This window comes from Raphanus sativus, chromosome 6 (assembly GCF_000801105.2).
Source record: "Raphanus sativus cultivar WK10039 chromosome 6, ASM80110v3, whole genome shotgun sequence".
In the NCBI taxonomy this organism is placed as follows: Eukaryota; Viridiplantae; Streptophyta; class Magnoliopsida; order Brassicales; family Brassicaceae; genus Raphanus; species Raphanus sativus.
In genome coordinates, this window is record NC_079516.1 from 23,831,163 (window position 1) to 23,845,983 (window position 14,821).

The 14,821-nt window shown below is 31.1% G+C and overlaps 1 protein-coding gene and 1 long non-coding RNA gene across 7 annotated transcripts; one reads left to right on the top strand and one right to left on the bottom strand.

The window, feature by feature from the left end:
• Window positions 1–876: 876 nt before the first annotated feature.
• On the bottom strand, window positions 877–1,293 carry LOC108836663 (uncharacterized). The gene has a single exon (XM_018609791.1). It carries the CDS (start codon window positions 1,291–1,293, stop codon window positions 877–879), a length of 417 nt encoding a protein of 138 aa, XP_018465293.1.
• A 6,126-nt stretch (window positions 1,294–7,419) lies between these two features.
• LOC108835996 (uncharacterized) lies at window positions 7,420–10,369 on the top strand. Of its 6 annotated transcripts, none has more exons than XR_008934944.1 (7): window positions 7,424–7,717; window positions 7,803–7,919; window positions 8,079–8,190; window positions 8,281–8,365; window positions 9,060–9,136; window positions 9,634–9,840; window positions 9,907–10,369. It is a non-coding gene; the product is annotated as an uncharacterized LOC108835996 (long non-coding RNA). The 6 variants fall into 6 exon arrangements; XR_008934942.1 differs by having other exon boundaries at window positions 7,425–7,717; window positions 7,806–7,919; XR_008934941.1 differs by having other exon boundaries at window positions 7,420–7,717; window positions 7,806–8,190; window positions 8,987–9,136.
• The last annotated feature ends 4,452 nt before the right edge of the window (window positions 10,370–14,821 follow it).

Consider the following 14,821-nt stretch of genomic DNA (forward strand, 5'->3'; position numbering starts at 1 on the left):
CACGTAGTGTTCTAAGTTCTTCCACGGCTATGCTTTATGTTGTCTTTTATTGCCAATTTTTATTTTCTAATCATGTATAGTATAACATAGTTTTTCTTATAAAATAATTATTTGATATTAACAAAACAATTTTTTATTACAACAAAATGTTATTCTATTACTCAAACTGGACGTTGTATATGTAACCAAATTAGAATATAGTAACCAACGAACAAAGATTTCTATGAAAGATCGAGCGATTCTAGCTATTGAAAAAGTTATTAAGCATTCTTGCCGCCATGCTAATTTATTCGATGGATGGGGGTGTACATGAATAATTAGTATCAAACTATTTAATTTAAAAAAAAAATTCAAAATATCAAAACTAAGCACATGCATTGAATTTTTTTATCAAATCCTCTAAAATACTTTGAAAGCTATTATTTATATCTTCAATTGAATTCTTACAGAATCAATTAAATTCTTCAACTAATACCACATCATTAGTCTATTTTACATATAATTGATGTCTGAATGGTTGAGGAGATAAACTTGAAAGAATATGTTGGATATTTTTATAGGAATTAATCCAAATCTGGTTAAAGGGCTGAGACTCATTTCAATTTGATTTGAGTTCAGAGTAAAAAAAATTACTATTTCAAATTTGATGATAATATTAATTTTACTTTTGGTTCAAACTAAATTTTGATGTTTACATTCTCTGTATAATTACAAACTATAGACCATAATTTCCATTGTTCAATGTATCATTTGGTCTCATTATTTTCATTTGGTTTCATTATATAAGAGCACAATCCTATTTTCACAATTTTTTATTAATTTTTATCTCATTGATATTACATCCAACATGTATATATTCAAAATTTTTTTTTTTTTTCAATGACGGTGTTGGAGTTGGCGGTGAACCGTGTCTCTTTCAATCTGGTCGGGTCCACTTGCATAACTTCTAAAGATTATATTAGCCGATGGTGTTGGAGTTGGCGGTGTACCGTGTCCTTTTCCACTCGGGTCGGGTCCACTTGTATAACTTTTAGAGATTATACTAGCCGATGGTGTTGGAGTTGGCGGTGTACCATGTCCTTTTTCACTTGGGCCGGGTCCACTTGCATAACTTCTAGAGATTATACTAGCCGGTGGTGTTGGAGTTGGCGGTGTACCGTGTCCTTTTCCACTCGTGGCGGGTCCACTTCTAGCGATTATACTAGCCAATGGTGTTGGAGTTGGCGGTGTACCGTGTCCTTTTCCATTCGGGTCGGATCCACTTGCATAACTTCCAGAGATCATACTAGCCATAGTATAACCGTTTTTATTTTAAAAACATTCTTCTCAATGTTTTCTTCTGCAATTTTCTTTGTTGTTGTGGGTGGATTGGCTTTTTCTATTTCTGATGAATTCATATTTCTTGCATGAATGCAAGGTTCAAACACACATAAAACAAATGATAAGAAATATGACAAATGTTGCCGAGATCAAATGGACATTTTAATGATACTAGAGCTTTCCCCGGGCTACGCCCGGGCTGTTTCACAAATTTAATATAATTTAAAGTTTTTGCATTTTTATTTGAATATATATATATATAATGGTATCAATTATAGAAATAAAAATCCTCAAATAAATATAAAAGATTTACTATTAATGTCAAACAAATTTAAGATAATTAGAATTCAAAATTTCTAATTATATATGATCTATTTATTCTTTTATTTCTGATTTAGGTTCTTATGAAAACAACTGTTAAATTGACAACTAATGTAAACTTTAGAATAATTGTTTTTCATTTTTCTACTAACAATAAGTTTTTATTTATGCTATCGAGAATTATACTCTTTTGCATTGGTCCTTTGGTTTTCATTATATAATTCAAGTATCTATACCGATTCGTTTTTTTTTTATCTTCCTTTAGAACGTGGTGGAATTAGGAACAACTGAAATCACAGTGATTGAAGATACAATGGTCATGAGAAGTAGTCCTAAGAATCATGTCATTATTTTCTTTGCCATGCGAGAACGAAATTTAGAACAAAATATCCTTAATCATTCATATTAATATTTTGCTACATCTATTTTGATGTTTCTTCTCCAAGTGCCACTTCACTGTTATGTATTGAAAGTATATAGTATCTGTAGACAAACGTTTAGCATTGTCATATTTCCCAATATTATTTTTTCGCAGTAGATGCTACTCTCCCATAGAAACTACAGTCAATTTTAATTGAACGTTTGTGATTCTAATACTCTGCGACATTGACCAAATCTCCCGACTATTTTTGTTATTTCTTCATTTTGTCTTCACAGCATATTCCATTTTCGAACTCATGCTTCTGTTTAAGTTTTGTTTAGACTGTACAGGTGGAGTAGTCATATCAAATGGTTTTATTGAATTTCTTCTTGTATCATTTTCCACGTATTTGATGTTTTGTAATGTTCGTCCAACGGTCGGCCAAGTCGTTTCTCTAAACTGATTGTGTTCATGCGTCGCTGTTTGTTTTTAAATATATTTTTTTCTCAAATTCCAAAACATTTGCAATGGTCTAATTTTGTTACACTACCTGCGTAATTAAAATTGTGATAGACACATCATTCTTTCAAGTTGCCATGCTCTTTCTTATGTGAACCTCCATTTTCCAGTTCATTTCATCTTTTTTCTTCCTCATCACATGCATTTAATATTTTATTTTCAGTTAAGATATAATCTGTTCAATTTCATTTTGCTTGGTTTCTCAGATACATAGAGCAGACTTATCATTCTCACGAACATATAATTTGTACGTGTGTTTCCAGTTTCATATGTATTGTAAATTTTTGATAGTAGTAGTAATTACTTTTTTTGATGGTATATCTTTGAAAGATAAGTCTTGCATTCATTCTTTCTCTAGCTATCAATAATTTCTAGACCACTTGGTGAAGTTGCACGTGACATAAAAAAAGATATATTGGCATGGCATACACTCGATTAATATCTCATCTTTTTATTCTCAAAAGGTTCCCATGATCAATGGTTTCATCATCCCAGTCTCTCGAACCAATATTGGCATCTGTCAGGAGAGGGACACATCGTCAGCATTGGTGGGTTCAAAGTCGTGCGACCACTTCGTCAATATGTCAGGTACCGTAAACAAAACCCATAAACACCTAACCTACTATATGTAAGAATCACTCAAGACCACAGATATCCACATATTACATGTACCGCGTGGAGCTAGTCTTCAATGATGATAGCCCCAAAAACATTCTACAACACCTAGTAGAATAAATATAACTCTCCAACAACACAGATGAACAAAATGACAATATATTACATGAAAAAGATCCTGCAGAGAATTAGTGACCACCATGATTTCCCTTCCATTTAGAGCTGACGAAGTAACCATATGTACTTATCTATGTCAATCAAGGAACCTTAATACATGGTCTTTAACTAACATAGACGAAACATCACTAATCTCTTCGCATCCCTCCTCTTGAAACTATTGATGCGTCTACGCTTATTAACCTGAACATGACTTGGACTCGTCTACGGATAGAGTGAGACCTACCTTATCCCAAAAGTCTCCTAGAGGTTCCATCTCTTTGCTGGAATCCTGGAATCACACAAACACAATCTTCAGATTGACTTTTGAGAAAAAAAAAAGAAAGACTAAAGCAAGACATAAAAACAAAAGTAGAGTTAAGTTCAGGAAAAGCGAACCTTTTCAGGCTTTCTCGGACGCCGATGTGTACCGGCTATGCCTTCTATGGTTGGCATGAGAGCAGAACTCCCCCTGGAGCCTAGATTCCTGCTCAAGCCTAACACCACATTATCGAAATTACAAAATTAGACAAAATAATGTTATTACAACGACCATAACAGAGCAAAACAGTTGGCATGTGACGAAGAATCAACTCTTTCTTTCTATTTTAATAGAAAAATATTTCTTTACTTATGCATCTACATGATATTCAGAGATAAACTTCAAACAGAAACAGATTACAATGGACAATCATATACCTGGTAAAAAGATGATCAAAGAGAGAGGGAGAGCCTCCCAGAATCTTATGAGACTGGCCAGATCTTCCGAGGAGGAGAGCATCAAACGCGGAAACAACAGCGGCAGAGAAAGAAACTTTTGAGAATCTGTCTACGCTCAATAAAATGATAAACTGAATATCCATCGTGCTCTCAACCCGCTCACATTTATAGATCTGAGAGGAAGGAAGGGAGACATCGCCATGGAATCTCGATCCAATGGGTTAACAATAATGACAGAATTAAAACAAATACATTGAACAAAAGGGAAGGTGAAGAGATAACAAATGAGAAGCGAAGAGACGATGTTCGAGGAGACTTTCTCTGATTTACGTTGAGTTTCCAGAGACCGAGTTTGGTTCAAGCCCATCAGAGGAAAGGAAGGATCGACCTGGATGTATGATGTGATCTCATTGGACTGAATTAAATAGGTGACGTGGACACTCTCTCCTTTCAAGTTATTTACCTTTTAGTATAGTATTGATTGCGAAGTAATAAAGATTGAAATTCCTTTGTTACAAATGATCAGAAAAAATTATCTTTGGCAGATATAGGAAACACAATGGCTACAACGTTATATATATATATATATATATATATATATATATAATACATATATTGGTGTTTTATATTTAGTAAAAAAATTAAAAAAATTGTTTTCTTAGATAACAAACTTGTATCCTCTAATATAAGGTGATCTTAATAAATGTTGATATCTACTTAAATGTTTCATTTTTGTAAGCAAATGTTATTTTTAAAGTGATTGTTCTTGTGTCATCTTTACAATCATTATCACAAAAAATGACTTAGCTTTAGAAAAAATTGCATATCTCTAAAAAGGATGATATGTCATATTGTTTTATGAATTTCCTCTTTTTTATTTAAAATAATTCCTATCAAGATACATATGATTTCCATAATTAATTTAAACTAACTAATATCTAGGAATATTAAATAATTTAAAGATATAGTAGTTAATTAGTTTTAATTCACTATTTCAGAAACATGATATCCTTTATTTTATTAATTAGATAAAACTAATTAGTAAAACTAAAATTATAGGATCATTAATTAATTTTATTAGTTTTTTTTTATTTTTGGAATGTTATTAAAATTATTTCCTTGACTAATTCACACTAAATTTAGGAATATTAATTTAAGTAATTTAATTAAATTATTTTTGGAAGGTGGTTTTAATGCATTAATTAAATAAATATAAATTGATTGAAATAATATAAATTGGATACCATTTTTAGAAAATATTTAAAATCTCTAAAATTTGAGTTCATAGTCTAGTGATTATTATTTAAGGTTTAGTATTATAAGAGTGGGGTTAACTATATAAACTTTTATAAATGATTATTAAACATTTATAAATGATTTAGGAGAGTTAGTTTAGACTTTTTCATCATAAATTTAGGATGTTTATGAAAATGGTCATCATTTAAAAGTAAAATTTAAAATGGTTTCAAGTTTCTGGTAAATTTAAAATGGTTTCAACCCTTTAACTAGGGCTTCTAGCTCAGTTGGTAAAGGGTTCACAGCTGTGAGTTCCGCCACCTGGGTTCGAATCCCGGCCACTGGAGAATTAACATTTCGGCATCGCCAGGGACAGAGGACCGACATGTGGCAACACGTGACTAGTCTGGACCACTTCTGTGGGGCCAGGATACCTCTGTATAATTCAAAAAAAAATAAAAATTGTAATTCCTCCTTAATTAAAACTAATAAGAAAAACTAATATTTTAGCAATATTAATTAATGGATTTTTTTAGGCTTTAGTTAATTATTTTAGGGGCATGATTTCCTTTATTTATTTAACTTATTAAAGATAATTAATTGAGGAGATCATGTGTGTGTATGTTGAGATTTTGTAAGAATAGAAAATGAAAATTCTTAAACAAAATGACTTATCATCTTTTGTTAGAAACATGTCATCTTTTTCTTAAACCATGTTATATTTGTTTTGTGATATGATTGTAAACATGTGACATAAGTAAGCATTTTTTACATAATTTTTAAGCAAATATTTAAAAAAGAAGAGTTAATACTGATTAGTTTCAGACATATCTGACTGACTTTTGTACACATCCTGTCATAATCCCAGATGGATGTTCAAGAGACCATCTGCTGCAGAACTTCAAAAAACAGATGCTTATCAGGACACCACTGAATTGATTAACAAGATGGTATCGGTGAGTTAACAAAGTACGAGCAAAATAATGCAAAAAGAAACATGATATGTGTTGTTGAAACATAATAGCTGCTTTGTGGCCTTCAAATTTGTAGATGGGCGTACCAAACCCATTTGAGGTAAGGTTCCTGCGATCATACAACCTTGGACAGTGTTATCTGCAGACCTGAAACATTAAATGCTAATCTGATAATTTATTCTAAACATTTTCCTAAAAGTTGACAAATTATGTGTTTTGGATCAAAGTTGTTCATACACTATGCAATTCCATCCCAAAGTTTTGTAAGTCGTCCAAAATATTCGTCGACAGGAGCGCCACCTTGTTTGCAATTTGAGAGTGCATTGCATGGTTGTTGCAGACATGTTCCGCTTTTGATTGAATGACGCTTCTTAATCATATCCCACAAATCTTTTGCAACTTCACAAGTAGAGATGGAAGTTCTGGTCTTGGGTTCAATGGTTTTGTTTTATCCGTCCCGCAATAAGATTTGCTGTCCAATCTTCTAAGTGGGGTGAATTGGCTACCGGTTTTGGTAAACTGCCATCAAGGAATCCAGATTTCTTTCGTGAGCTAATAGCCATACGAGAGTTAATTGCTCATTCATCATAATTCAATCAGTTGAGGAGTGGTTGAGAGATAACCGCCGCTGAATTGTCATTAGATGAAAGATTGTATGGTGATATCGTTTTGTATCAACATCGTTTATTTTGTTGTTGATGGCTGAAGGTTTTAGGAAGTTTCTTTGTTTCAAGTCTTGAAACAGAGAATTTGAGAATAAGAATCTTTGTTTTACGATATTCTATTCCACATGGGAATTTTAAGAGAAACTAACTAATATAAGGTTTATTTTCAATCCACTAATCACCAATTGGTTCAATCCACTAATCACCAATTGGTTTAAGTTTGAAACCCATAATGACCCGAATCTAACATGGTTCCAATTTAAAACCAACTGGTGATTAGAGGATTGACACTAATCATTTATATATTAGTTAATGTCTCTTAAAATTTCCGATGTGGGATATAATCAACACTATACTAAAAGCTAAATATAATCAATAGAGAAGCTGTCCACGTCGACAGATTAAATCGTCCAATAGAAGAGGAGTTTTCGTCCACGTCAGATCCGTCATTTAACTCTGCTGGGCTTGAATCGCAATTTATGCATGGGCTTCGTAAAACATAATAATTTGGCCCATCAGAGGCTTTAAACCAATTTCGTCCCTTGCGATTCTCTTCCCCACAACTCTTCCGCTTCGTTTCTCCAATCTCTGAGTTTGAGTTTTGCGTAACCTTTAAACTCTTATTGGACGATTAGAGCTGAAGTGAGTTAGATTTCGCGACTCCAGACCTGATGGCGACTTTGTCTGCGCGGCTGACCTTCCATCTTCTTCCCCTGGCGAATCATGTAACCGATTCATCACCTTAAAGTCCTCAATTAATCGAGCAGGCACGATCTAGATTCAATGCGACCTTTAAGGTTTCAGAGACGGTGGAGTTCGACTATAAATAGGTAAGCTGTCCTCTTTCATACACATCATCACATTCGTCCTAGACTAATCAGTAAAATGGCTAACGTATCAGTCCTCTCCGCTCAGCAGGCTGGCCACTCCTCTTCCACCGTCGAAGTTCGCTTACTCCGATTTTGGGAGGCCTGAAACGTCCGACGTGGTGGAGAGCTCATGGGCATCGACATGCTTTTAATCGACTCTCAGGTTTTGTAACTCTTATTATTTTTATGATTTGTTTATTGTTTATAAAGATTTGAAGTTCATGTGTATTCATCATCTCTGTTAATTCTCTGTTGCCTTGAATTTTAATTCTGTTAAATGTAATACTATTTAATCCTGTTTGATGCTGTTTTTTATATTCAGTCGACCATGATGCCGGCGACTGTGAATGTCAACCGTCTTGCGACGCACCAGCCTAACCTGGAAGCGGGATCGGTCTACTCTTTAGCTCCACGAACTCCAGTTACCTGCAGCGGTAAGGGTTTCTCGGTCAGATATGTTTGCTATATTTTTTAATTTGGTTTCATGTTCACCACCCTAACGTTGAGCTTTCCACATGGTTCAGCGAAACAGAGAGGGTTCGTCCTCAAGAAGATAGAATCATTGATGGTGTGAGAACTGAATTCTTATGTGCTCAACTTCCACCGCAGGTAAAACTCTAAGTTAGTCCTTTCCATTAAATAAAACGCTTCTCATGAACTCTCTTGAAGAAGCCAAGAGCAGAGAACTGGAAGCTGCATGCTTCTTCTTTCAACCTCACTGTCTTCTTTTGAATACATTGACCTGTTTTGTGTTTTTGGGATGTATTTTCAAGAGTCATTCGTGAATCCAAGCTGTGATCCCATGTCTTTACTACTTCGTTTAGTTTTTTTTATTTTTTATTTTTTTTCTCAACCAGTTTTTCATGTTTTTTTTTAGCTTTCCAGCAAAAGTATGTTGTAAAGTTCTCTCCTTTTTGCCAAATAAAATTTAATGAAGGTCTTTTAAATATTCAAAAGCAATCAACGCTTTGAGAACATTCCTTTGGGTTCTTTTTTAGGTACTTACATAGATGATCATAGTTGGATCTGAGTTTCTTAGTAAACTAAATATTCACTTTCATAAAGTGATTGAAAATAGTTGATTCCAACTTTGTTTAGTTTAGTTCTACTGACTTTCAGAGCACGAACCAGCTTCAGATACTAGAAAAGTATTAATCTGAATTAGTTAGATTTAGTATTCTAATCTTTGTTTATAGTGCTTTGTCTTAATCCTTCTTTTTAAACCTGTAGGACTACTATCAAGCTTTCAGATTAAACCCACTTAATCTAAATGGCTGAGGCAAAGAGCTTTGTCCATTTTCAGGGCATAAGATATGATGTCATTGGGAGACTTAAATCCTACAAGCATGATTGGAGCAGTGGTTTCAGATCTGGATTAAGGTATGTTCATGTCTCCTCTCTTTTGCTTTTACAAAAAGTACTGTTACTGCTTGAGAGAGATGAGATTGATCTAAAAACATATTCTAACATAAATATTTTAACTCTATATATGTTTTTAGAAATAATGTTCAGAAAATATGTTAAAGACCATATGTATGAATCATCAGTGTCACATTGTTAATGAAAATGTCAAGCGTTTGTAATTGAAGTTTTATAGAGTTTGTGACGATTAGTTTTCTATATTCAGACAGTTATGAAAATTATTTTAAAAGATGTCAACTAAAATCTTATTAGTAGTTCCGTATTTGTTCCTATTTTGTTGCTTTAATCAATTTTCAATACATAATATTAAATCCACCGAAAAGGTGGGAGTATACAATATTATTATTGATTTGTATCGATTACATGATTTGATTTTTGATTGCATTGTATATAGAAAATTGTTCTGTCTATTATTATTGTTTGTTTCTGATGGCTGTGGGTATTGGGTTATGCAGGGTGTTCAGGAAGGAGAAGATAAATTGAGTTATATTTAGTTATGTAGAGCATCATGTTTCACAGTGCCTTGAACAAGACATGAACCAAGATCGCTTGGTCTCATGGAGCCAACATAGCGAAACTGATAAAGAGGAAAGAAGGCTGATCATCAGCAGGACACAAGGATCGATGACAATATGGCGACGCTGGAGACTTTCACCCTACAGGTAAAAGCGTTGTGAAGTGCTTTCCAGACAAACAATTTAACTTTTGGTGCTGCTTTGATGTTCCAGACGTCCTTATACCAGTTGGTTTGATGATTCTGAGAAGTTAGGGACTCTTGATCTTTGCATTCCAGCGCAGAAAGATACCCAGATTTAGTGCTATAATCTCCTGATGGAATTTTAAGCCACACCAGTCTGTCCGGAGCCCCGACCAAGCTTGGTTTGATGAGTCTGATACTCTGTTACTCTGTTGGCAATACTCTTCAATCGAAGCAAACTCAACATAGGCAAATTCACAGAAACGGCCATCGCGTCCTATAGCCATTGTAACATTAACAACTTGGCCAGCTTATTTGAAGAAGCTTCTCGCTGGAGGAAAACAATAGTAAAATCAATGGAAAATTTTTAAAAAAATAACCAAAGGTGTGTGTGTGTGTGTGTGTTTTTTTTATAACCAAAGGTGTGTTACAGTTGTATATCTAATCTTTGACAATTGGTATACGAGATTCCAACGTTTCAAGTGTGGTTCCAACGTACAAGTGTGGTTCCAATGTTTTCTGGAAATGGTGACATATATTGTTTGTTGTTCTAAAAGTATTGTCTTTATTAAGTTTATTCAAAATATTTTTTTTTTGCATCTATTGAAAATAATTTATATCTTCAAAATCTAAAGATTATTGAAACATATTTATTGGTCATAAAATTTGCAGATTTCAATATTCAAAATACTTACACATTTATGAAAATATATGTATATGAAAGTAAGGTTTTTAACCTATTCTTTAAATAATAACTTAAAATTAAATCAGATGATGTATAAAAAATATATTATATACATAAAACAATTAAAAATAAAAACTTAATAAATATATAGTATGTCAACTCTTAAAAAAGTTTAAACATGATTATTAAAAGATTAATAGAAACTGTAACTATGTTTACATATAAATTATTGATATTCCAAACAAAAAAATTATCTTTCAAAATATTTCACTCTAAATTTTCCAACTATTATATCAAAACAAATAAATGATATAATATAAACAAAAAAGATATAATGATATAATGATGACAAAAGATATAATATAAACAAAAAAAAAGTTAATTTATTTTAAAACTTGAGGTTTAATTTATATTCCTTCCATTTCCAAAACAGTAAAATTTCTATAACTTAATAATGTTAGCGTTTTCATATTTATTTAATTTACAAATATGTCCTTTTTAGATTTATGTATTTTGATGTATGTTTTATGTAAACATATGAAGAACATATGATTTCACGGTATGTGTAATAATTAAATTTTATAGATACAAGTTCTATATCGTTCCTATTCGATTTTATGGGGTATACAAAAAATTCAAATGCATTTTAAGTGTAAAATGAAAAATAACATCGAACATTTAAAAATACTAAGAAAAACTAAATATATACTTTACTATGAATAGAAAACAAAATATAAAATATAATGATTATATTTATATAATACTTTATACATTAATTTTTAATTTATATTTATATTATGAACATATATTTACATAATTTTTTCAAAAAATTAATCTTATCGAAATTTGTTATATTTTATGTTAGCTCAACTCGGAACTGCATTGTGAAGTTTTTTCTAACGTATAGTGATTATAAATTTCTCAAGTATTAATTATATTTAGATTTTTCACACATATTAAAAGTATTTTAAATTTTTATTATAATTATTTTATTTCTACTTCACCAAATATATATACTAGATCTAACGGTATATATAAACTAATAAAGGATAATTTAAAAAGCATAAGCCGCGCATAGCGCGGCGAAAAGATCTAGTATATCTAATAAAAATGCTTTGATGATTTATCTGTGGCGCATTGTATATTTATTTTTCCATATCTTGTCAGGATCAGATTGTCGTCATGAGGATTCCAATCGACACAATGAAGATCAGCATCGTGCGCCTTTTCAACCCGATAAACACAGAAACAAGATTTTTTTTTTAAAAAAAAAGAGCAGGTAAAATCTTGTTAGGATGAAGAAGATACTATACCTTCGTCACAGGCTAGTGTCTGTTCTTGCATCCCATAGTACTCCCACACTTTCTAAAAAGATTCATATTCTAGAGAAAATTTTTGTTTCTAAAAGATTTATTTTTGCATTTTCAATGCTTGTTTTATTAAATAATTTTAAATTTCAAAAAGTTTAATTGCACTTATTGGATTTTTATTGGCTTAAAGGTTTAGAACAAAATAATCACAAAATATACAAATTTAGTGTTTTTTTAATATCTGCGAAAATTCTAAAATATGGATCTTTTAGAAATTGGAAGGAGTATAAGGCAAGAATAGTCCACATAAAAGTTTACCAGAAGCATTTAATTAATATATAATTAAAATAGTTATTTTATTAAGATTTCTATTTTCTAATTAGTGTTATTGCCTTTTTATCTATCTTATTAAAACAGAAACATTACAACTTCTTCTAGGTGGATTTTAAAGTTGGACCTTATGTAATTAATGCTATATTAATCTACTTATTATTAGACATGCATTTTTATAAATAATTAATATCAACCCTTACCATAGTTTTTCACTTCTTACCTTATTATTATATCCACTACGCTTGTTTCCTTATATTACATATATTTTACTATAATCTACATACATCCACTACCATATTATACTATAAGATATATTATTAATAATACATCTACTAACATATAATACTATACGACAAATTAATAATAATACAATATATTATATGTATTCATTAACTTGCATCTATCAATATTAGCAATATTATGAAAACGGCAAATTCTATACTTTGAACCTATAAACCATGATATACTAATTTATAACAAAAATGATATTACTGTTACAAAATTAGTTTTTTTATAAAAATTATTTATAGCAGTAATTTGTTATATAAGATAAATTTAATCAAGACCCAAATCTTTTTTTTCTTGTTCAGAAAAAAAAGAAACCTACGAATATATACCATTAAGTTAGCCAATTTTTTTTCGAATAAATAGTAAATCTTACCAAACCAAAAAATGAATTAAAAATATAACAAAAGATATTATGTTTGAAATTTAGCTCACCGGATCGGGTATAAATCTGTTCATTTCAGGTATGAGTTTTTCGAGTTCTCAATATTTGGATCTAAGTAGGTATTTGTTTTTTTTGTCCGGGTCGATTTTTTTGGTTCCAGATCGTTCTAACTTTTTTATATTATAAGTCTTAAATAATATACAACATGTATATAAAATATGTGAATCAAAAGATAAATCCGCGCATGCGCGCGGGTCATGATCTAGTTTTATGTTAGATTATATTTTGGGCTTATTGGCCAAATAGCCATATTTGAGAACAAAATTAAAGATATAGCACTGATTTTGACGTTATTAGATCTGCTAGTATTTGTGCCATTTTTTCTCGGTTTTGTCCCTCTTTTCAACCGGTTGCCAGTAATGAAAAAAATTGTGATCAATAATTTTATGGTGATGTTGATTATTACAAGATTAATGAAAATTACAATGGAAAAAGAATTGTTAAAAAAAGATGCTGATGATTACGCCGGCAGTGATTATCGCACCGGCGGTGACATTATCTATGAAGATGGTGATTACGGTGGAGTGATTACAGATGAAACAGAGATCATCAATCCAAAAAAACAATCATTTTTCATACAAAAATACTATGACTACGATGTTAGTCATGCTGTGGCTGCAATGATCGGAGAAACATATAATATTGTGGAAGAAGATGAACAGAATAAATAGAATAGAACATTATAAATGGAATAGTTCATATTAATGAAACTAAAAAATGGTTTAATAATAGTGGAGATAGTGTTTACTCTAAAGTTAACCCAAACATTTTATAAACTAAACTCAAAATACTAGTCACTAAACCCCGAAAAAAATATAAACCCTAACCCAAATATCAAATATGCACATAGTACATAATATGAACCATTATCAAAATAGAATAGTAACAAATGAAATAACATAGTATATATTAATGTTCAAATATTGAAATGTCTTTGATTGCAGGGAATGAGGTAATATTTACCCTAAAGTCAATCCAAACCTTCCATAAACTAAACCCAAAACACTGATCACTAAACCCTAAAATGAAATATAAACCCTAATCCAAATATCAAAATATGCACATAGTACATAATATGAAGCATTATCAAAATAGAATAATAACAAACGAAATAACATAGTATATATTAATTTTCAAATTTTAAAATATCTATGATTACAAAGAATTAGGTTATGCTTACCCCAAAATTAACTCAAATCTTCCATTAAACTATATCCAAAACACTAACCACTAAACCATAAAAGAAAATATAAATCATAAACCTAAATATCAGAATATGCACATAGTGCATAATATAAAATATTATCAAAATAGAATAGTAATAAACGAAATAGCATAGTACATGTTATTCAAATAGCATAGTACAACCGAAAACTTACATGATAAATGAGGGCGACTCGACCGTAATGCCATCACGATCTGTAGATTTCAGAAGCAGAGTTGACATATGTAGTAGAGATTATGAATCTGGGTTGGTAGTGATGGCTATGTCAATGGTAGCTCAATGATGAATGTAAATATGAATGAGATGATAATAATCATGAAAAAAATGAGATATTGATTATAGAAAAAAATATTGATTAAAGACACAACAAAAAGATGAATCACAGAGGGTGATGAGAATGACAGAGGATAAGGCGGTGAAGATGGAAGAAAAGTGGTGATAGATGATAATCGAAGAAGAAGAAGAAAATATATTTTCTCTTTCATTAACCGGTAAACAAGAGGGTAATATAGTATATATTTTATAAATAATGGAGGTACTTTTTTTTTGGTTATATAGTTAATTATGAATTGTTTTGTGGCTATACAGTCCAATTTCCCTTATATTTTATATACATACAAGGGTCTTCTTTTTGTTTCTTTCTTTTATATACATATACACAAG